The sequence below is a fragment of the Mercenaria mercenaria genome, chromosome 6 (assembly GCF_021730395.1).
Source record: "Mercenaria mercenaria strain notata chromosome 6, MADL_Memer_1, whole genome shotgun sequence".
Lineage (NCBI taxonomy): Eukaryota > Metazoa > Mollusca > Bivalvia > Venerida > Veneridae > Mercenaria > Mercenaria mercenaria.
Window position 1 is genome coordinate 75,717,274 of NC_069366.1, and position 25,267 is coordinate 75,742,540.

The window sequence follows — 25,267 nt, forward strand, 5'->3', positions numbered from 1 at the left end:
CGAAAGGTCAGTTTTTACATCTGTAATTATCTTTACTTAATGCCCAGGTAAAACTCTTCTGATTAATTACTGAGTATTGTGTCATCATAATTTAAACAACGATTGCAATGGTTACATATAAATTCCATTTTTCGATTACAATTGGCCTCCAGCCAATTTCACCTTTAACAGCTACATTTGGAGTATATTTGCCAGTGCCCAGGAAAAATCGCATTGCACGGTGGTGAATGGCATTTATACAAGAAAACTGCTTAACTCCCCATACAGATGCCCCATAGAGTATTACTGGAACAATACACGACCTGCGTGCAGTTTAGTGTAGACATTGTAAGGAAGACCTACGTAACCTTTGAATTTAGCAATAAGAAGTATAAGGGCACGTCCAGCACCTTGAGTAACATATTTTGCCGTAATACTTTAGTTTAACATAATTCCAAGGTACATATAATTACTAGCATAGTCTATATTCAACTGACGACACATATAAATATAATCAGATCTCATTACTGACTAACATGTAAAACATCCCAAGTAAGTTAAATCAATAAAGTATTAAAAATAAAACATAAAACATTTTCATAGATTACAAATGTAATCAAGTGATAAATCCGCAAAACCTCTTTCCTTCCAATATACTGAGGTTGTGGCTCTGAAGTTTAGTAACAGCGCGATTTGTAACATTTTACCGGCATTACAGTATTGTCAGATAACGGCTTACAGCAAACGTTTGATCAGTTTCCCATCCTTTTGAATAACTGAGATGTTTGAAACAATGAAACCATGAATTTTCTTTTCTTGTAAAAAATACACTTCTTTTTCAGACACCTATGGATACACCCTACATAAGCTGAAAAGTGATTACAACAACAGGTATCACCAGACAGAAACATCCCAACAGGTTTCTTTTTTTCTGTTTTTCTTATTTTTATGCTTTCAGATTTATTTTAACTTTTAAGAAATTTTGCAGTTAGTTTTACAATCTATTATTTATAAATGAAAATACGATTCAGGTTACTCATTCAGTTCTGAGCGGTATTTTATGTTTCTATACTTATTTTTTCTCTATCAATTTGCATGTGCTCTACGAAACCGGCCAATATATTTCCGTACCGGACAATGCAAATCTCTATGTAAACTAATTTGAATCAACAAAAGCCGTTAATTGACCGATAAAAGTCCGTCGGGTCCATTTCCGTATCCGCGACGATTCGTACAATATTGCGACTGAAGACAACGTGTTTTACACAATCAATGCATTTTTATATTCATATTGTGGCAGCTTTTTTTTTCTCGTATATAGCAGGGTTGACGATCTATTAAGTTTGAAGAGTGAAACATCAGAGTCCTGTCCGTAATTAAACCATAACCGTGAAAATCATCAAACATTGGAGGCATACCCGGACACAGAATGGAAAATAGAATTGTCAAATGAATTTTTACATGTGCGATTTGTTACTGACGTGATGACGACAGCGGATACGAACACGGATTACAGATCGCGGATACATGGAATGCCGGCCTAAATGTTTCGATCATGCAGACTACGTGGTCTTCTTTCATTCATTGTTTTATAAGTAATTTGAATTTCTTAACGATGATTGCACCGTTTTTATTTTCAGATGAATGACTTTCAAGCAATCATCTTTAGAAATGCTGAGAGGAAGCAACGTCTCCAAGAGCAATGTAGGAGTGTAAGTCAATCCAGCAATAGAACAGACATAAACAGGCATGAATTCTTTAGAAAAGATACTGTAAGGTTTCTGACCAACCCAGGTTTATCTCTTGTCTACTGTCGCGTCAATAAAGCTGCCTCGACGTATACTTTTCAAACACTTGTTGAAATCTTTAACTGCACAAAGGAGTGCTTCCAGCATTCTTCTGAAAGAATTCGGAGATTGCATTATGAACGCAAAAAGAAAACACTTGATGGTGCTCACAAATTTATGTTTGTTAGGGAACCATACGGACGACTATTTTCAACATATTGCAATAAGTTTTATTTCCCAAAAGGCTATTGGGATCCAATAGGAAAAGATATTGTTTTAAGATTCAGAGAGAAACCGTCAGAAGACAGTTTAAAGTATGGACATGATGTGACATTTGCTGAACTTATACGATATACTATTGAAGACTTTGAAGCTGGTAACAAAATGGAAGAACATATCAGACCCATGCATACCAATTGTAAACCTTGTGACTATGAATATGATTTTATAGGAAAATTAGAAACAATGAAATCAGACTGGAAATATCTAGCACATGAGTGGAAATCTAGGAACATTACAACAAATATCCCTACTGATATTGGCGAAATATCAAGAAAAGCGTTTGGTGAAATGAAATTTGTTTTTCGTACTCTTAAAAGAGTTAAAGAGTCGAAAATAGATCTGTATGACCTTTACCAAAGAGCATGGAATTACTACCAGATAACTTCAGTTATATCTAAACATATAGAAATGCCATTTTCAAGAATTGTTAACAAAAATATTTCATATGAACTATTTCTTCAGCAACTGTCGGCTGCGCGTGAACGGTCAGCTGCAAGTTCTACCAAAATTAAAGCTCAAAAACATGAAGCAATGTTACAGGCTTATTCTACTGTGCCTTTGAAAGATTTGGAAAGACTGAAAAATGTAGTCAAAGAAGACTGCCTGCTGTTCGGTTATGACGAGAGTCCTGAATGGCTGTTTGGTGGTAAGACTCTACAAAGTGAGTCTAATACATTTAATTACTTTAGCGGTATAAGCAGAGGCAACGTGTAACGTGAATGAAACTTTTAGAAACGAGCGTCGAAAAAGTATCTCCGTATTTATAATTGTTGCTGGTGAAAATATATAGACATACCATAACGAGAGTACATACTGGTTTGGGAGTTTGCTGGTGAAAATATACAGGCATACCATAAGGAGAGTACATACTGGTTTGGGAGTTTGCTGGTGAAAATATACAGGCATACCATAAGGAGAGTACATACTGGTTTGGGAGTTTGCTGGTGAAAATATATAGACATACCATAAAGAGAGTACATACTGGCTTGGGAGTTTAATCTGATAAATATACCCGACACATCCTTGATATCAATAATAAACCCGACACTTCCTAAATTAAATGCATCCAATAATAAGCAATCATATTGACCAAGATATGAGCGAGAAAATAAAATCTTGATAGGTCATGATGGTTTTAATTGTTTGATTTTGTACACCTTTATCTCGAACATGAACAACATTATTACTCGCTCTACAATGTTGCAAATGTCAGTAAAACTGCAATATAACTTTGTTTACTCGAACTTGAAATGAAGTTCATGCAAATTTGTTTCAGAGATCAGTAGTTCAAAACATTCAAAATCAGTCGGTTTTCAGAAAGTTATCAACCTTACTTGGAAATCATCTGCAATACTTGAAAGTTTAATGCATATATAGTATATGCATATATATTTTGGAACAATACTATTGACTCTTTTAACGATTCCCTAAATTAAACATGTATATGACGTAATGAAATCTAGACAATCATTTAGAAGAACACAGAAAAGTAAAATAATAGCAGACTTGGTTTGACTGAATCAGTTCAATGGAGATAATAAAATGTGCAACACACTTCGAGCCCATAGACCAACTTTACCGGAATTCGTTTTTACAATGAATTCATGGTATTATCCCAAAGGACAAGAAAGTATAACAACACTGAGTCAATAGTGTAACGAAGATCATTTCGTCTGAATATTATGGAACTGTAACTTCCTCTGGAAACCACTTCTATATCCGATATATTTTGCACCTGTCAATCTCTTACGTTAAAGTATTTATTATTGTAATGTATATTTAGATTCACCTGTCATCCTTTAATCACTCTGTGATGATTAAAATTTCTTACTGTCGGTTCTGCTTATCTCCATTACGAATATGTTAAGAAATTAATCGTGTTAAGATGTCATATAGCACGTGACCAAATGTATACCCTTTTTCTATTCACGTACTAGTTACAAAGGTCATGTGACATTTTTCAACGCCCGTTTTGAAAAAAAAACAACAACAAAAAACAGACGTGTTATGGGATGGCGCCTGCGTCTGTCCGTCCGTCCTTCCGTCATAATTTGTGTCTGGAGCATACGTTTAAAACCATCGAAGGTATTGACTTTAAACTTGGCATAGAGGTAAATGTCGATGAGACGATGTGCAGAGCGCATGAACCGGCTCTGTAGGTCAAAGATAAAGGTCAAAAATCGACCTAAAAGGTCAAATCGGTCCGTCATATTTCGTGTCCGGAGAAAAATTTATTAACCATTCAAGGTATTGACTTAAAACTTGGAATGTAGGTAGTTGGTAATAGGACAATATGCAGAGTGCATGAACCAGGATGGTAGAACAAAGGTCAAGGTCACAGCAGGGTCAAATTTGCCATATTTTGTGTCCAGAGCATAACCTAAAAATATTTAAGGTATTAAGTTGAAACTTGGAATATAGGCAGGTGGTGATGAGACGATGTGTAGACTGGATTAATCTGCATTACAGTCCCCATCTCCTCCCCCCACAAAAAACACATTTAGTTTCTTGCCCTTTAGCATCATGTCCCAACTAACTCACACCCGCCCTGCCGTCCCCCACCCACACCCCTACACCGCTCACCAAATGAAAATCTTTAAATTCTGTTTTTATTTTCTCTTTAAATTTTGCTTCCGTCTTCCACTGATATAATCCTTCGGGCATATATTATCTTTCAATTTTATTGAAAAAACCTTTTGATTTTTTTAAACTTTGGAACCACATTCAAGAAATGGCTTGGATTGAAAGTGCTCGGGGTGAGCTATTGCGATCGCTCACCGTCCGGCGTCCGTCGCTGCGTCCGTCCAAACTTTCCTTTAAACAACATTTCCTCCTAAACCACCTGGTCAATTTTGGTGAAACTTCACAGGGATGTTCCTTGTATGGTTTTCTTAAAAATTGCTCAAAGAATTGAATATCATACAGAAATCTGTTTGCCATGCAATCAAAAAGGGAAAACTTTAAAAATATTCTTGTCCAATACCACAGGTCCTAGGACTTTGATATTTGGTATGTAGCTTCATCTAGTGGTCCTCTGCCAAGTCTGCTCAAATTATCTCCCTAGGGTCAAATATGGCCCCACCGTGGGGATCACATAGGTTAATATAGACTTATATAGGGAAAAACTTTAAAAATATTCTTGTCCAAAACCGCAGGGCCTAGGGCTTTGATATTTGGTCTGTAGCATCATCTAGTGGGCCTCTACCAGAATTATTCCAATTATCCCCCTAGGGTCAGATATGGCCCCGCCCTTGTGGTCACATGGTTTATAAAGACTTATATAAGGAAAACTTTGAAAATGTTCTTGTACAAAAGCACTTAGCCTAGGGCTTTGATATTTGGTATGAATCATCGTATAGTAGTTCTTTACTAAGATTGTTCAAATTGATCTCCCTGGGGTTAAAAATGGCCCCGCCCCGGGCGGCATATGGTTTAGAAAAACTTGTAAAGGAAAAACCCTTAACAATTCTTGTCTTAAACAATAAGGCCCATAGTTTAGATATTTAGTATTTAGTATTGTCTAGTGGTCAACTATCAATTTTGTTCAAATCATGACCCTGAAGTCAATATAGGCCACGCCCAAGGGATCCCTAGTTATAAGAGTTATATATGAAAAAATACTTAAAAAATTATCTGATCCTATTTCCTAGACTGTTTAATAATAATTGCCTGATGGCCCAAGCAATTAGGAGTCACTTGACTGTGACATTGACATACTGACCCACTTTCTTGTTTTTTAAGATACAGCGTTGAAATTTGGATGACATACAGTTTTGCACACCGATATTAAACTGATCTTCAGTAACCATGAATGTGACCTACTGACCTTTCTTAATATTTTCGCATCAATTTGGCATTTTAAATTGTTTAAACAACTGGGAAAATATTTCAATGCTTACTTATATTTGACTTGCTTACCTGATCTCTTACACTTGTCTATATATCTCATATAACTTAGGTGAGCGATTCAGGGTCATCATGACTCTCTTGTTACATAGTACGTACTATGACTACACTCCAACTCAATGGATTCCTTTCAGATTTCTTCAAAGTATAACGAGGCTGCCGACAAGGGGATCCTATAAGTCCTTATGTTTTAATATTGTGTGCCGAAACAGTTGCTATTAAAATAAGAAATTCTGAGAAAACTAAAGGTATTACATTTGATGAAGTTGAGTATGAAATATCTTAGTTTGCTGACAATACAACATTGCTGTTGGATGGCTCGGAAGAGTCTTTATATTCTACCTTACATATGCTACGTGAATTTTCATTTAATTGTCTGAGAGTTAACTTCGGGAAGACTAATATTATTTGGATAGGTGTAATGAAATACAGTACCCGATCAATAAAGATAAAGTACCTATAGTAACTATCTTGGGGTATTACAAGGTTTAAAGTACTTGGTATTATTTTTGATGTAGATCTCGATAGTATGATAATGCTTAATTTTGATAAGTTAGAAAATGTTAAAAAGATAATATCCTACTTATCAGAAGAATAATTACTGCTATTGGAAAAATTACTGTTGTGATATCTTTGTTAGTTCCACTCTTTACAGATTTGTTTATCGTTTTGCAACCGCCGCCTAAAATGTCAATGGATAATTTAAATAAATTGTTATATGACTTTGTATTGAACGGCCCGTATAAGATAAAGTGCTCTGTTGTTGCTAAGAATTATGAAGAAGGAGAGCTAAAAATGGTAGATACTTATCAATATGAACAGAGTATGAAAGTGTCATGGATAAGAAAAGCTTTTAGTGGTACTGGAAAGTGTTACGCGTTGTTTAAAATTCGATATTTGACTTACATAGAATGGTAAATTATGAAAAATTGTTTTGCGAAATTATGAAAGATAAATAACAAATTCGGTTGATTGTTAAGAAGTTTTATCTCTTATGGATAAGATGACTGTTTAAATTGTATGAACGTCTTGCGATGCCACTGTTTTATAACAATGTTTAAATGGGTAACAAAAGTGTATTTGATAAAGCATATTGATTTCCGATTTGTTAGTGATTTAATAATAGTTGCAGGTTTCATACTTAGAACAGTGTATTGGTAAAAGATTGAATTTTGTATTCTATGAAGGGTTAAAAAGTACTATAAAGTCCTATTTAAGAACATGTAATATTAGAATAAGTGGTAACTGTAGTTGTTATGGACCTGTTGTTTTGTTATGTTTCAAAAGTTGTATTTTCAAATAAGAAAAATAAGCATGTGTATAATGTACTGATTGCAAACAATGATATTCCTACCAGTCAAGTTAAATGGAACCAATGACTGGAAGTATGTTTCTTATGACAAGTGATTCTTACATTCAGTGGTTACAATTACGAATACTCTACAGAATTATTGGTACTAAGTTATAATTTCATGTGAATATTGTAAAAGTTTTAATGATAATCTGTGTACATTTTGTAAAGAAGAGAAAGACACAATTATGCATCTGTTCTGGTCTTGTACTTATACTAGTATTATAAAGTTATCGCAAGAAGTGAAACATGTTTTATTGAACAATGAAACAACTGTTCAAATAAGAGGGGAAGACTTTATCATAGGAAATTGTGAAAAAGGAATTGAAAAACTTTATGTTTCGTTCTTTTAAAACAAAAAATATATTTTCACTTGTAAAAGGAAAGAGCTTGTACCATGCTTTTATGGTTTAAAAGGTAGCTTAAATTGTGCCTGGCAAGTATACAGAAGCACCAATATAAAAAAAGATGGAAAATTGTACAGCTTCTTATTGACAATCCACATATCAAAGGCGGGCCGGTGGTCTAGTTGTAACACGCTTGACTGTCAATCCAGAGGTCCGGGATTCGAATCTCGGTCCAGGCGCTGGAAATTTCTGAGATGCTCTTGAGTGTCTCCCAGCTAAATAAGAGGCCTGTACTAGTTCTTCCCAGGAAAGACGGCTTCGCGTGTATCGGTGCTATACACCGGGCACGTTAAAAGAACCAGACTGTCTATTCGCAAAAGAGCTAGGCTAAGTTAGCCGGACAGGCCTGTATCTGCATATCTGTATCTCTATCTGTTCTGGGGGCTTTATCTCACTCTGTCCCTCTGGTCAGATCGCTCTGTGTCTGTACTAGTAGAGGATGAATTTCGCGCCCTGTGTGGCTGCGTTTGCTATATGTAAAGCGCCTTTGAACGTGTTTATCATGAAAAGGGCGCTATATAAATCTGGTATAATAATAATAATAATGATATCTAATCAACATATAGTATTATAATATGTTGCCATTAGATCGGTAAAATGGTTTTCAAATTATTTTGAATAAGCAATACAGCTTAGCCATACTTCTTTTTTGGTGTTTCCTTTGTATGTTTCATTTAAAAATCTGATAATTCATAGTGTACATATTTAAGAGTTTTTTTCCTTTAAAATAATATTGAAAATATACTTGATGATATGTACATTAAATAGAAATGACATACACATACTTTTTTATTTTATTTTTTTAGTAAATGTTTTAAAGTATCTATGTGTGCTTCCTAACTCAAATATGTGAAATTACTGTATTATATACTTGACATAGAAGTACTACAAATCAATGTGTTCAAAGGTTTCAGGAGCAATATAATAGTATAATGCAATTTATGATATATATCTGGGTCATATACTTTGTAATGTATGTATTCTACTTTGTAATTTATATATTCATGTATGAATGTATACAATATTGTACATGTATATACGAGTACATGTATGTTGTCTAAAATTCTTGGTATACATGTTAATTGATGTATGGATGTATATTATGAATGTTTGTAAATAAAGAAGAAGTTACCTTAAAAAAATAAACAAAAAAAAAAAAAATCCTTCGGGTATATATTGCCCAGCCTGGCTGAACTCTTGTCTTATTAAAAGTACAGATTTTCTAGGATTTGTTTTGGATATTCTTACACATTTAAATGTATCGGCCTATTTAGAAACGCCACTTTTATTTACAATGGCCCAATGAAAGTCTGTAACTGGGAGGCTAGGGATACAGAATTTAACAGTAATACAAGTCAAGTACAAATAATGGATATTAAGGTCCAATATAAGGTATACAATGTATACTTCGATAAAGAAATAACCAGACCCCATAACCGGAATAGTTTCAGGATATGACCATACATGTGACCTTTTAACTATGTTATGCATACATGTGTTCTATAGATGTGGTTTGTTATGACACTTTAATGTGAATAAATGAGATGTATGAAAGTGCCGTTGTTTTTCTTCCACATTTGATCTTTCCTGACTGCCACCTTATCTGGAGTAACCTACAATAAATACCCGTGAAATGCAATACATATAAAATTATCTATGTTACTCATCAAAGAACTTACAACACTTGATCTCGGGGTCTGACACACTCTACCCGCCGGCAGAACAGCAGAATCACTAAAGGTTAGAAATAGATAGCAGAAATAAACAAATCAGCATGACGTACGCAGATCACAGCTTCGTTTTACTGTATTGAATATTTCAGGCAAACAGACTATTCAGATATTTTAATAATTTCAAACTTTAATTATCGCGTTCGTTAAATCCTTTCATGTACAACAAGCGAATAATACCTGTTATTATTAAATTAAACCCGTTTAACTGCAAATCTTCTAGGGTGCTAGACGATTCAAAGATGTATAATGCATAGCAAAACTGTCAAAACTGACAACTGTCATGCTAACATGGAGCTGATCAGCTCCTTCCTCAGAGATATGAATAGATCAGAGATATAATTGATCGTGGGTCTCCAGCATCGTACGATGAGTTGACCGTCGTTTTCGTCTTGGAGAAACATATTATTATTATTATGATAATAGACATTTTGTCGCCATAAAGTGCAAACTCGCTAAGAGACTAGTACTGGTTCCTCAAAGGAAAGAAGGCTTCGAATGTATCGGTGCTATACACCGGGCACGTTTAAGAACCAGACTGTCTATTTGCAAAGAGATTGGCTAAGTTAGCCGAACAGGCCTGTATCTAAAAAGGACTTCTCTCGCTCTCTCTGTTTTTGGGGCTTTTGATCACTCTGTCCCTGTGGACAGATCGCTCTCTGTTCTGGGGCTTTTGATCACTCTGTCCCTGTGGTCAGATCGCTCTCTGTTCTGGGGGCTTTTGATCACTCTGTCCCTGTGGTCAGATCGCTCTCTGTTCTGGGGGCTTTTGATCACTCTGTCCCTGTGGTCAGATCGCTCTCTGTTCTGGGGGCTTTTGATCACTCTGTCCCTGTGGTCAGATCGCTCTCTGTTCTGGGCTTTGATCACTCTGTCCTGTGGTCAGATCGCTCTCTGTTCTGGGGGCATTTGATCACTCTGTCCCTGTGGTCAGATCGCTCTCTGTTCTGGGGGCTTTTGATCACTCTGTCCCTGTGGACAGATCGCTCTCTGTTCTGGGGGCTTTTGATCACTCTGTCCCTGTGGACAGATCGCTCTCTGTTCTGGGGCTTTTGATAACTCTGTCCCTGTGGTCAGATCGCTCTCTGTTCTGGGGCTTTTGATCACTCTGTCCCTGTGGTCAGATCGCTTTCTGTTCTGGGGGCTTTTGATAACTCTGTCCCTGTGGTCAGATCGCTCTCTGTTCTGGGGCTTTTGATAACTCTGTCCCTGTGGACAGATCGCTCTCTGTTCTGGGGCTTTTGATAACTCTGTCCCTGTGGTCAGATCGCTCTCTGTTCTGGGGCTTTTGATAACTCTGTCCCTGTGGACAGATCGCTCTCTGTTCTGGGGCTTTTGATAACTCTGTCCCTGTGGTCAGATCGCTCTGTATCAGTACTAGTAGATGATAAATTCGGCGCCCTGTTAAGGGCCTTTGAACGTTTCTTATCATGAAAATGCGCTATATATCTGGTATAATATAAATGCTGCAGATGCGATTAACTTTTGCGACCTCTTTGATATTTAGAGCGTCAATAAAGCCATGGGCTTTTTGCACTCCTGTCCCTTATATTTTGTTCTTATAAACTTTACTATATGTTCTATACTGACACTGTAGAATATTGCAATTTTGCCTGTATTCCGAACCAAGAAATAAAACTTGCACTAAACAGAACTTTTCAAGAGAAATAATTCCAGCCACAATAAACATAGGCTTAATAAGCTCTTCTTTCAACAATCTTGAACCAAATCACTCGCGTATATAGAAAAGTCTCTAAATGGCTGCAAATAGGCAAATCTATCAAGAAGTAATGTCATACATATTCTGTCATTATAATTCTATCAAATTCTACATGTATCTACTATTTCATGTATCGTGTGTTTTACTCATGACCATTTTATGATTTTTAATATGTATAGTAAGTTATGACATTATTTATAATGCTGACTGTATATTGTGCTCATTATACTTGTGTGTATCAATTATCATTAATGTTTTGGGCCTGTGCTATAATAATTTGAACATATTTACTTTTTTGTGAGCTAACTCACTCTGTAACTTTCAGTTGCAGTTTCTGTGGCATTCAGATTCTTTTGGCCAAAATAATGTTGATCTTCTAGTATGTGAACATTTTGAGATGATGTATACTTTACACTAAAACAAGTCTAGAGAATAATGTGTTATAATTTGATTACAATGTATGATAACGTTTATGAAAAAGAGAATAATATATGATAATCACTTATTACAGATATTACTAGCACCATGTTTTATTTGTTATATATATTTATGAAACAAAGAATTTATAAAAATAGACTTTATATAAAAACTCGTTTTAAAATGTATCACAATGTTGTGTGGTTTGTAAAACGCATGGTTTTGTAATTTTCGATACTATTTATTTTGATACTCATTGATATTATCACGCATTAAGGATATTAATATGCAATGTATTTTAAACCTTCTCCGCACATCAACTTCGATTGCATGTTGAGCTATGTTGTACACTGTCTTGCCATATATCATGTATTGTATGTCCTCATGGACCATTTGGAATATTGAAAATAAACTAAAACTATATGAGCCACGCCATGAGAAAGCCAACATAGTGCCTTTGCGACCAGCATGGATCCAGACCAGCCTGCGCATCCGCTGGTCGCAAAGCCACTATGTTGGTTTTCTCATGGCACGGCTAATATTATATCCTGTGTTAAGTTATGCCATTTATTGCAGATCTTTCACACACAATTTCACCAATATTCAATATCAAACAAAGGAACTATTTTCACCTCCCTATTGTCAACCTAGGACCGTAACTGTGGCTATACAGTTATTGCTACTTTGTTATGTAACAACAGACAGAGACTGAAAAGCGAAAGAAAAACAACAAAAAGACCAACAACAACAACAACAACACACATATTGTTCACGACAAGTAATTTATTAACTATTTGAAATGCAATTTTCTAAGTGAGTTGTAAAAATATTTTTACGATCAAAGAAAATAAAAATAATTATGATCATATCAGAATGGATTGATAGCAGAACTTTTTCCTCATCTTAAAACATGTATGCTCCTTCAAGACATTTTTATCTATTATAATATTTATTTATTCTGTTTTAATCCATACGATTGCCGCACATGTTTTAAGACAAACGTGATTTAAGTACATAAAAATACATGTAAAATTTTTGAAATTATAAAAAACACATAGTTGAAGAATTTGGACGTCATTTAGGACTAAAACTAAATAAATATAAAACAGAAGGCCTTTTAATTGGGAAATCAAAAAACGCTAACCAATTGCCAATACACAGCATTAAGGTCAACAAAAAAGTTAAAGCTCTTGGAACGTACTTTGGAACAAATACTACTGAATGTGAGCAGTTAAACTGGAACAGTAAAATTGAAACCTGTCAAAGTTTGTTTAATAGATGGAGTTATAGATATCTAACTTTCTTTGGAAAAGTGACGGTTATAAAGTCTTTAATCCTACCAAAACTTGCCTACTTAATCCAATCAATACCAACACCCAAGTTTGTTATAGATAAAATTAATTCTATGATATTTAAATTTTTATGGAGTAACAAAAAGGAAAACATTAAAAGATCAGTTTTGATTGGAAATAAAAGTGATGGTGGAATAGAAATACCTGACTTAATCTCATATATAAAAATGTTAAAGATGAAATGGGTTAGATCTTTATGTATAGAAGATGATGCCAATTGGAAAATTATCCCGACTTTGTTTTTAAACCAGTATGGCAGAGATCTTTTAATTTTTAAGATGAATATTGATTTCTTTAAATCCCTCCCTGCAAAATGAACCTTACCACGGTTTTATCGAGAGGTAGTTATGGATTGCATAGAATTATGCAATGTAAATAAAAGTTGTAATCCAAATTCATTTCATGACTAGAATGCAGGTTATATGGGGCAATCAGTTTATAAAATATAAAGGAAAATGTTTAATATATAATAACTGGATAGAATCCAATATACTCTTTATTGGTCAAATAATTAAAGATGGTGAAATTAATGAAGAAGCTATCTTAAATCAACTAAAAAAACAAATCTAACTGGATTTCAGAATATTCTAGGATTGTTAAAGAAATTCTTTCATTTTGGAAAAATACCTTGAAACAATCAGCGTCTAAATCTAAAGTTAAAACTCGTTTAAAGACACGTCTTGATTTCAATAATTTAACTAATAAACAAGTGAAAAATATGTTTTTATTAAAAAGGAGTGAAAAACCATATATTCATAGATATTGGGAACAGACATTTAATAGGTTTATAAACTTGAATTCCGTATATTTTATGTTAAATAGGATTTTCATAGACAATAGAGCGAAACAGTTTAAATTAAAACTTTTACATAGAATAACTGCAAAAAAAGAAAATCTTTCTACTTGGGAAATATCTGACTCCCCTTGTTGTAATCACTGTCAGAATGTTGAAACTATTGACCGCTTTCTTTTTATATGTCCATATGTCACACCACTTTTGGATGTAATTCATTCCATTTTCCAAAAGCTTAAAATATGTAAACGTTTTGATGATTTAGAATACCTTATCGTTGGATATAATACAGAGCTCACAGCTTATCAAGATGTAAATATTATTCTAAGTCATATTGGCTTTATTATTAATAAATCTTATATGATAAGTGATAGCAGGGCAAGAATTATTAATAATAAGAAAGTACTGTATAATGAATTTTTAGTCTTGGAAAATTATTATGAGAATAAGAAGTACAATCATCCCATTCTGAATAAATTTATCAAGTATTTGAAAGAAGCACATACTGATAAGAAATAAAGTATATTATAGGTACTGACACATAGCAATTGTGCACAACATGTAACTCTATTATTCCGATTTCGACAATAGATAACTTAATCTGATGTCCTTACTGTCGGTAAAAAGAAACATAACTTGCGTCGTGAATGTCTTTAATGTAAAGACTTTCTGTAACAGACGCATTAATGTTTTTTTCAGTACTTCTATTTGTATTTTAAAATCTAATAGAATCTACAATATTGTTCAGTCTAACGTCTGATTACTTTGTACTTGAAGTCCTTGTTTCTTATATTTGTTAGTCAAGTATGGACTACATTAAGTTATAATAACATAACACTTATTGTACATCAATTAATTAACGTCACGAATGCCGTCATGTATATTTGAAAATAATACTATCTATTTAGTTAGATATATATATATATATGTGTGTGTGTGTGTGTGTGTGTGTGTGTGTGTGTGTGTTTGTTAAAAATAAACGAGCCATATCTTATGGTTCCAAAGAGAAAAAAGAAATTATAGAAAACACTCTACAGCATTTCATTCAAGGATTGTACACCCAAGAACAAATTGTGTAGAGAGCTTTTGAAATCGGAAATCAGCAAGATGACAGTTGGCTTTACATCTTCTTCTTCTTGTCATTCGCAGCACCACTATGTTTAAAACCGGATGGCTGTGTAGACATAGCGATATTGCATGGTGCTGTGGTTTGTTAAGAGAGTGCCAATGGCCCAGCACCTCTGTCTTCAACTCTCTAGGTTTCTTTCAGGGTTACCTCACCCTTAGTTCCGAGTTAAAACCCTATCCTGGGAACACAGGAGCTATTTGTCCCATAGCTGGGGGTCTGTCATAGGCATCAGGGCGTGTCCACACACCGGTGGGCCTGGCATGCCACATGTCTGGGGGCAGACCTCCTCCGAGTCATTGGCTTTACTAATTTGGGTAAGCATATAACGTATAAACTTGAATATTTTAAATGAAGTCCAGCTTACACAACAGTGCGTCGCTTTTGCAGGTAACACTCCTTATGAATAACGTAACTGTGAGCTCTTTTAGTTATGTTTGAAAAGAAAAAGATGGAAAAATAATAAAATCCACCCTTAAAAAGGCTGCACATTTTTCCGTTCTCAAATTCAATGGCCCCCATTAGAAAACTGAAAAGTCTTGTACCAGCATATAATAGTCATTGTGAAATTGTTAAAATGCTGGATATCTAAAATCAATAATTCAGATATTATTAGGTTATTTAACATTGTTCTGTACAATACGGAAATATATCTCGTATTGTACAGTACAATGTTAAATAACCTTTTAATTCTATATCTATTTTATCTTACTATAATAATAGTTAAAATTAAGAATGTTTCACTGAATATTGTATTCCTGCCTTTTCTAGTTTTTCCCAGCTTGGTATGTGTGCAAATATATAATTATTATACAGAACAATGTTAGGCCTTATATAACCTTTTTATTCTATATTTATTTCACTTCATACGTAATATACGTAATACATTGAATGTTTTTTTCTGCGTATCATTATTAAAAAAAGTATATGGTGCGACCTCCCTACAACAGCCATTTGGCGATTTGGGTGGTAATAATACTTGGCTGAGATATTATGCCCACAAACATTGCCAACAAGTTTGGTAAAGATCGGATGAAAACTGTTCGACTTAAGAGAGCGGACAAGACTAAATTCCCCGTTTCCCGAGTAATTCAAGGACTATAGTCAAAGAGTGCCTGGTATAATTTGGCTGGTTATCGAAATTGGCCGAGATGTTATGCTCACAAACATTGTCAGCAAGTTTGGTGAAGATCAGACGAAAACTGAATTAGAGAGCAGACATGTTTTGGATGCTGACCGCCCGTCCGCTGCCATTCATAATCTTCTACATTTTGTTTCTTAACCAATAAAACCTGCTGAGGTAGCTATTCAGACAGTCAGGGCTGATATCTTGCAATTTCTAGGTTTCGTCCGGAACGGCTTCTTTTAGCGACTTTTCAAATATTCCAAATCTGATTATCTTTTTTACTGAATTTTTAAGTTTTTGATTATTAACGAACGTTTTAATATCTAAATCAGATAGCATTGTTATCACTTGAATCGTTTTTGTGTGTATTCAAATTAAATCCAGATTTCAAGACGCATAATCAAGCTCTATACATAGAGCGCCTTCTTCATCCGATTTACATTCGGAACATATTCACGCGTTTCGGGCTTTATCGTTTGTTTAACATGGGACTGTTGAACCGTCCAATACAGAAAATACAGGATTTTTTGTATGCGCGTGCGTCCAAATACAGAAAATACAGGGTTTTTGTACGCACGTGCATCCAAATACCGTAATATATTGTACGGTCACGTGTTGCAAATGAACGTTCGCGATTGGATAGATAAAATAGATATAGAATAATACTTCATTCAACGTAATACATTATGTATAACGTAATACTTTACAGTTTGATCGTAAAAGTAAGATCATCTGAATATCCGACACTCCCCGTTAGTATATCCAGTGATGAAATATTGTCTGGCATTTTACATCTTACAAAAACGTTAAACGTAGCAAATTTTTGCATATTGAAAACATTTACTGAAGATAAGGTATAAATTAAAATAGCGGTATTTGTATTCGTTAATTTCGTATTCAAATCGTTTACTTCTCACACTTTTCAACCACGTTCGTACACGTTGTTAGGATTGTTTACGGACATACGTTTTCTTATATTGTTTATTAAGATACTGTTTCGTATATTGTCTATTAAAATACATTTTCGTATGTTTTTGTATCTTTTTGTTATTAATTTTAGGTGGTTGAAATCTAATAACTGATCACGGGATCATTTCCCGGTATATTCAATTTTGTTTTGTAACAACATGTGAGGCCCTCGCCGTATAGTAGCAGATAAGAGAGAATGAACCACGCACGTTGCTTTTACCAAACGTTCTGTGTAACATTTACAGACGATGGATGTATGCACTATTGGATAATTTCATAAAACACGTGCATGTCTTCACACTAAACTAATTAACTCTAGAATGTAAATACCGTTTTAACTGTGAAGATGGTATTAAAAATAATGTCATTTATCAATTAAATCCTTGTTAACTTTTGTTAACAGGTTTCCTTTAACGTGTGATATGTAAATAAAACAGTATTAATCATAAAAGTACATTAACTCAGTCCAGTGCCAATGTAAAGTACACTCCTTTTAAAAATGACATCGCATTTGTCATTCCTAAACGCCTGTAAACCATAACTATATGAACAGAAATGACCGGGACAATTTGAAGAACTCCGCTAACGCACTTTTAAATACCAAGAGATCTCAACCACACAAATATGTGTTTTGCTGAGTTTTGCTGTCGTGATTCTGGTTTGGTTTTGGAGTTCGATGGTGATTTAGGGGCGCTTCTGCTGGGGTGTTTCTGGGCCCGTTTGTTGTGGGGGTATGGTTTACAAACTTCGTGGGGTCTTGGGTCATTGTGGTTTTCCGGGTGTGTTTGGTAGGGTTGTGGAGCGTTTTGTTGAGGGAGGTTGCGGCCCGGCTGTTTTGAGACATACCGCATGTTTAGTGTTCAACCCGTTTACAGTTGGACATTACGCTTCCCTCTTTTATTGTGTCTGACGGAGGAGGGGGAGGACTCTATGATAAGCAGTTTTTAAATCCTACCAGGACTGAACTCTTCTGGCCTGTTTCGTCGGGCCCTTAAGGGTGTTTCTCTTGTTGCTCTGTCTTCTGAAAAGGCATTGAGTACATACGTTTTTGGTTCTAAAGGTTTGCTTTTTATATTTTTATACATAAACATTTTTGTGGTTTACATGCCATGCCTTTTTGTTTCCATTACTTGTGTTAGAGATTCACCTGGAGGGGATTACTTTTATTTACACTGTCCCGTGTCTTTGGAATATGATGGGGGGTAAGAGTGAGGTTGGGTGCGCACCATAAACCGGTTTAAGTTCCCCAGTGGCGTTTTTGCCACTGACCGTTCCAAGGCGGTGCCCCACTGTGTTCCTTTGTTTGTTCTTTTTGTCCTGATGTGTTGGCTTTGTGTGTGTGTGTGTGTGTGTGTGTGTGTGTGTGTGTGTGTGTTCCTTTGTTTGTTCGTTTTGTTCTAATGTGTTGGCTGTGTGTGTGTATGTGTGCGTGTGGTGCACGCGTCTGCGTGCTGTGGGTTTCGTTTTGAGGAGGCTGCGTTTTTGGTGCGTGGCCTTCCCTGTTTGATATTTGTCTTTGTTTTTTATGCTAAATCGATAACATTTTGTCATTTTGTTAAATAGTTTTGTCTCCATTTATACCGCTAAAGTAATCAAATGAAGCTGACTTATTATAGACGATCTTTCTTCCAAACAGCCATTCTGGACTGTCATCATAACCAAACAGCAGGCAGTCTTCCTTGACTACACTTTTCAATCTTTCTAAATCTTCCGAAGGCACGGTAGAATATGCTTGTAACATTGCTTCATGTCTTTGGGCTTTCATTTCAGTGGAATATTGTTTTGAATAAACGCTAGCACGTTTCAGGTGATAAAGAAGTGAATAATAACCAAAAGCTCTGTTATCAGATCTTGACAATGGCATATTATTACGTTTAGATATAACTGAAGTTATCTGGTAGTAATTCCATGCTCTTTGGTAAAGGTCATATAGCTTTATATTCGAATCTTTTATTCTTTTCAAAGTTAGAAGCAGATGACTCATTTCACTGAATATATATTTTGATTTTTCGCCGATATCAGCTGGAATATTTATTGTGATGTTCCTTGATTTCCACTCTTGGGTTAGGTATTTCCAGTCTGATTTCATTGTTTCTAATTTTCCTATAAAATCATAATCATAGTCACAAGGTTTACAGTTGGTATGCATGGGTCTTATATGCGCATCCATTTTGTTACCAGCTTCAAAGTCTTCAATAGTATATCGTATAAGTTCAGCAAATGTTACATCATGTCCGTACATTAAACTGTCTTCTGACGGATCCTCTCTGAATCTTTTAACAATATCTTTTCCTATTGGATCCCAATTGCCTTTTGGGAAATAAAACTTATTACAGTATGTCGAAAATAATCGCCCATATGGTTCCCTAACAAACATAAATTTGTAAGCATTACTGAGTGCCTCTTTTTTACGTTCATATGGTAACATGCGGATTCTTTCAGAAAAACTACGTAAACATTCCTCCGTGCAGTTAAGAATTTCACCAAGTGTGTTGATAGTATACCATGAAGCAGCTTTATTTACACGGCAATAGGCAACGGATACATGTGGATTGGTCAGAATTCTAATATGTTCCTTTTTAAAAAACTCCTGCCTCTGCCATTTTGAAACATTACTTCTTTCTTTTTGACTAAAAATGCTGCATCGCTGTTGAAGATTTTTCTGTCTCTCAGCATTTCTTGTAATAGCCGTTTGAAAACTATGGTTCTGAAAAACATATCGTCATTAAAAATCAAACAAAAACAATCAAATATAATGTAAAAAATATAAAAGAAATTGCCATATATACTTCCCAAATGTTTAAACATCTTCCAACGATATTTTGCTATATCGTTCACACTGCCATAGTCATGCTATGAAAGTTTTCATGCATTTAGAATTTTTTTCCAATAAAACTGTAAGAATACTACAATGACTTGACATAATGTAATTCACGACTAGCACACTTACAAACACTGTCTTTATAATGCGGGGAAATTGTTAATTGAAAATTTGCTATTTACACATATGTATATCAATCGTCTTCCTAAGTTTTGTTATTTCGATATGTTAATCGCTCGGAGTGATAACACCTGAGCCTACTCTAAAAAAATCGCATTTGATTGGCATTCTTCGTTTTAACGGAATGAACACAATTCATAAGTTACTGGCTAAAAATAGAATTTTAAAAAAACTTTGTCCCAGATAAAGGTCCATTTCATTGTTTCTGAACGCAGAAAACAATGTTTATCAAAATTCTAAAAAAACCAAGATCAAAGATAAGGTTCAATAGAAAAATTCACATTTCAGGAATGCCGCCCCCAACACAGGCAGAGTGAAAGTGTTTCAGAACATTAAGTAATTATATAATGATAATAATTCATGGAATGTTTCAGCAAGACTAATGCACCATCTGTCATACCATGTGGAAATAACATGAAGCACCTGTTTTATGTTTGAATAAAATCCACTCAGTAATAGAAAGAGCAAAAGTGCATCACAACTTAAATATGAAGTTTCAAGTAAAAAGGGGCCTTATTCGTAAAATATTAGTACTAGAGTTATGAATCGTATGTCTTATGATGTGGCTATGAAGTGGAACAAGTTTTCTAAATTAGAATCAAACAGAAACAATAGAGACAAAGTATAAGTGTATAAAACTTTAAGCAAAGGGGACATAATCCATGAAAAATTGGTACTAAAATGATGGACTTTATGTCATATGGGTGATTATGTGAAATCAAATCCATTTAGTAACAACAGAGTTGGACAAAAAGTGCTCACAATTTTTAACCTAAGCCTTTAAGAAAAAACCAAAAAAAAAAAAAAATAATAATAATTAAGTTATGTGCGAGAGTCATGACCCTGAAGCTATATGATGAACAATTGTTTTAAACCTCTAAGGCACGCAGGACAGCTCTTCATATACTTCGTATATTCGAGCTAATATTATATCCCCCTCCAGAGGAATTCCTATAAATGCGTTACGATGACGAAAAGTAACATATGTGAAGTGCTGACGTGTTTGGTTTCATGATTCAGGTGAAATATTTGTACAGATATATGCCACGCAAACTTTTTAGTAAAATTTCAAAAAGAACACGAAGTTCACAGCTGCACATACTATTTAACAATCCCCTAATATTTTATGACTCCGACTGAAATTTTCTAAGGTTACAGGAGACACAAACTTTCAGGCTCTCTTTGCATATTTTAATTTCGTCATGGACCATAACTGTTGTCTTAAAGAGTGAAATAAAAAAAAAAAAAAATAAATAAAAAAGAAACTCAGTTGCACATATTCATATGCTAAAAAATATTCTTATATGGCTTCATGACTCCAAATCAACTACTTTTAAGACATCTTCGATAAAAACTTTTAATCACTGATGTGTTTATTTTTACTAAGTTAAGGACAATTACTCTGGTCTGAAAGTGTAAATTCACATACAGAACATCAAGTGCACACTTAAACAGCTTATACAACAGTCCTTTAGCGTTAAATAGTCTGCGGGTACATTTGTCTCAAAATGCGTATGTACCTATCAAACTCATCAAATGGTTCGCCATTCTAAAAATGTGGAACAGCAAATAATTTGAGCCTAATTTGAGTCATTCCATGAAAAAATGCATTTTTCTTAGCAGTAGATCTATGTAATAGAAAGAGCATTGAAACTCGAGGGTAAACGATTTGTACAAGGGGGCGTAGCTCCCGAGTATAAATCGTTTACCCGAGAGTTTTAATGTTCTTTCTGTTTTGTATCATAGCCATCCATATATGGTAGTTGTAGGCGGTCCACATTGCCATATACAGCAGTTCAGTGAGTACTTAAAATCCTTGCTTTACAAATGTGTAAAGCCCAGGTAAACAAACCAATGCTAGAGCAGAAAATCAATAAAATACACTTGCTGTCTACTGTTCCAGACAGCTGGCATACTTTCCTATCTAACAGTGCGGTAACTAGCGTGCGGGTATTAAATACCTGCACACTTTTAGTTACCGCACCCTGTACTTGGAGTATACGAATTACCTGCACCAAATTTGTTAAGAAAAAACACCGAGCTATGATACAAGTATAGGAAAAGCAGTTATTCCATTTTCACTGAGAAGAAACCTGCAACTTCGTCGAAATTTTGAAATTGTGTGGTGCGAATCATGCTGTTTTACACCACATACCCGAACACTGTTGAAACTCGGAATTCTAGCTCCAATGTAAATATGTGCATGTTCTGTTTTATTACTAAAAACCTTGTAAGCATTGTAATTTTGCGATAAACAACAGTTTAACGTGTAGACCAGTGACAGACCATTATGACGTCCAATAACGTCTCCGACGTTCGCTCGGCCACCATGTTGAAAGCGCCTTGACCATGATGACGTTTTGTGTAGCCATTGGTTTCACGCGCACGTGTTCACCGAGCGGATTATGATTATGAGTTTTCGGCCCGGGCCGATAAGTGATAATCAGTGCGTGAAAGCAATAATCTGCTGAAAACACATTCATTTTTGTTACTATATATAGTATCATATGTATTAAAATTCAGTAACGATTTATGACTCCTGGTGAAAGCTCTTTGGCACATGCAAGACACAAATTTGGATGGAAGTATGGTCGAATAAACTTATGGACAATGTCAAATTAAAGTGTCCCCCCCCCCCAAAAATAAATGTATATTGGAGGCGGGGCGTTGTTGCGGTTACAGAAATCTTACCAGAAAATAAGACAAACCCCTTAAAGAAAGGTTACAACCTGGTTGGATGCTGTTGTTGGGCTGTTCATATTGTTGTCCTCACTTTTAAGCTTAGATAGTGGCCGTGTTGATGGGCCGTTGAAATTGTTATCGTTTCTCAGTTCATGCCGGGATCCAATAGACGGGCCGTTTGCATCTTCATAATTTCTCAGCACAAGCGGGGATCCGGTTGACGGGCGGTGCATATATGTATTATTGCCATCAGTCCTCAGCTCAGGTAAGTATTGTTTCGACGGGAGGTGCATAATGCTTTCTTCTCTTCTCAGTTTAATAAGCTTGTTGGTAACTAAAAGAAAATTTTTGCTTGAAAGCATATTTATTTTCCATGAAATATGTTAATTAATTCTGTCTTTTTTTCATAAGAAGCAGTAAGCAGTTTTGTTTTTATCAAACATTTGCTATAAAACTGCTACCTGACAATAATAAATCATATAGGATTTAGTGCCTTGGTACAGTAATAATAAATCAGAAATTGATTTTTATATACCTGATCTACATGTTAGTTAATGTAGCGAAATGGGTTTAATATCTTTTAAATAATATAGCAACACACAAAACACAATAATAAAAAGGAAAACATAAGACAGTCTGTGAAAACATAATACATTAGTAAGGCCATAAAAGTGAAACAGTTGTATACATGACGAGGTATTTATATAATTTATATCCTTCATGCAATCACACTAGTAATATTTCTTAGCAAGTATTTGCTAGGTAACTAACGTACAATTATGGAGATAATAAACGGGATTACCTTTATAGCGCGAAAACAACAACAACAAGAACAACAACAACAACAACAAAAATACTCATACACACACGCACGCACGCACACAAACAACAATATGTATAATGTAATGTATAGATAATACACATTACATGTACTCCTAAAAAAATAAACAAACGTGTTTGTAAGCATGAACGGTTCCAAACGGAAGGGGAAGAAGGTTTACACCAGCGATCCATGCTCAAAAGTAATGACATAATGCTATATATATCACATATCCTTGTAAACAGGCCCAGTATATTCTATATTACAACAACACTTTTGTCCCATTTAAACGAGGATTATGCCTGTAATGATTGTTTTGTGAATGACAGACGTTGAATATTTGAATTTGTCTTCTCATGTTCGAAGTAATATTTCTCCAAAGTTCAGTACTGTGACTGGGCCAGTACATTTGTCAAACGGTAACGCAGGTGCCAAAAGGTGGGCTTAGCGAGGACGGAAACTGATGTAACAGAATTTAGCCGTAATATAATCTGTTTGCGGGCTAGGCAAGTAAAATAATTTCATGCTATTGAACGTAGCTTATAACCTGTGATTATTCGAATCAGCAAAAAAGCTGGCAGATGTAAAAGAACACAGTTATATTTTCATAGGTAAATATGTCAATATGTACTAAGTTATATTTACATTTTAAAATAATTGTATAAATTCGTATTTATATTAGGAACTAATTATATTTATGTTTGTGTAAACTACAAGTGAATATATGCGTCATGTAGGATATATACAATTGTTTTCAAGAAAGTCTGAACGTTTCCTGAGATTAATTGTTATTGTTGTTATTGTTTAATCTTCTATGTAATTTCGGAAATGACTTACCATCTCTAGACAGAACAATGCAACTATGTATAAGAATAAGTGCAAGAATCAACACAAGAGAAAACATTACTGATGAATATGTTTTGTTGTTGCAAGTGTAATATTTTTTCAGTTTATGTGCTGTATATAAATCCATTTTTACACTTCACGTTATGTAATAATGAAATTCTTTACGTCATTTATCCGCAACTAAACATGTATGTTTTACACATTTTACAAAAACAAAATATATTTCCCATTATATCTATCTTTTATGAATGCAAGTCAATTGTGTTAACCTTTTGCTTTAAATGCTAACGTTTGTATTCCTCTTTCTATGTTACGATTTAATGATAAACACATATGTTACATAAGGAAAAAGGAAAGCTTTTTCGAAATCAATTATTTAGTTTTACAGCTGTTACCTTTGAAACCGTCAAAAGGTCATGCGTTAAAACTGATATTTTCACATAATTTTCGGCACTGATGCAATGTTTCATGAATATTTTCACATTATACAGGATTTGATTTACAATTATAGGTTTAAATAAATCATACACTTGTATTCAATTAATAAATTATGACTCGCACTCAAAAACGCATTGTATGATCATATATAAAGGTTAAAGGTCATTGGGTATATATACAGAACAAAATAGCTAACCGCATTTGCTAATTTTCCAATATCTTTGAAAATTCTGTAAATACAATTCTTAATAGAACAAAGTGTTGCTAATAAAATAATAAAATTTCAAAAATATTAAGTGACGCCATATACAATTTTATTCAATTTACTAACTCACCCCATTTGTAAAAAAGTCACAAAAACACATAGAAACTGTGTTTTAATAAACAAGTGAATACCATTTGTAAGATACTAATATTTTTTTTCTAACGAATGATTAAATATGACACGAATGATGAATGCTGCTTTTAGAAAAAGTAAGTTAACGAAGTTATTTCATTATCTTCCCAAAATACGCTTTCGTTTTTAGTATGTACA

At 34.5% G+C, this 25,267-nt stretch overlaps 2 protein-coding genes across 2 annotated transcripts; one reads left to right on the forward strand and one right to left on the reverse strand.

Moving 5' to 3' along the window:
- Nucleotides 1–750: 750 nt before the first annotated feature.
- On the forward strand, nucleotides 751–4,105 carry LOC123550008 (carbohydrate sulfotransferase 11-like). Its single transcript, XM_045338456.2, has 2 exons — nucleotides 751–898; nucleotides 1,620–4,105. Exon 2 carries the CDS (start codon nucleotides 1,620–1,622, stop codon nucleotides 2,760–2,762), a length of 1,143 nt encoding a protein of 380 aa, XP_045194391.2. The 5' UTR covers nucleotides 751–898; the 3' UTR covers nucleotides 2,763–4,105.
- A 9,559-nt stretch (nucleotides 4,106–13,664) lies between these two features.
- On the reverse strand, nucleotides 13,665–24,575 carry LOC128557848 (uncharacterized). The gene is made up of 3 exons (XM_053546358.1): nucleotides 24,286–24,575; nucleotides 22,676–22,962; nucleotides 13,665–19,652 (listed from the first exon to the last, which is right to left on the reverse strand). Exons 1-3 carry the CDS (start codon nucleotides 24,419–24,421, stop codon nucleotides 18,501–18,503), a joined length of 1,575 nt encoding a protein of 524 aa, XP_053402333.1. The 5' UTR covers nucleotides 24,422–24,575; the 3' UTR covers nucleotides 13,665–18,500.
- Between the last annotated feature and the right edge of the window lie 692 nt (nucleotides 24,576–25,267).

What these genes read in the sequence shown, in the direction of transcription:
- LOC128557848 (XM_053546358.1), bottom strand. Translation starts at nt 24,421, where the DNA reads ATGGATTTATATACAGCACATAAACTGAAAAAATATTACACTTGCAAC. An exon ending in CATTGTTCTGTCTAGAGATG is followed by an intron (nt 22,963 to 24,285) that starts GTAAGTCATTTC and finishes ATTTTCTTTTAG; the next exon opens with TTACCAACAAGCTTATTAAA. An exon ending in CAACAACAGCATCCAACCAG is followed by an intron (nt 19,653 to 22,675) that starts GTTGTAACCTTT and finishes TATGTTTTTCAG; the next exon opens with AACCATAGTTTTCAAACGGC.
- LOC123550008 (XM_045338456.2), top strand. Translation starts at nt 1,620, where the DNA reads ATGAATGACTTTCAAGCAATCATCTTTAGAAATGCTGAGAGGAAGCAA.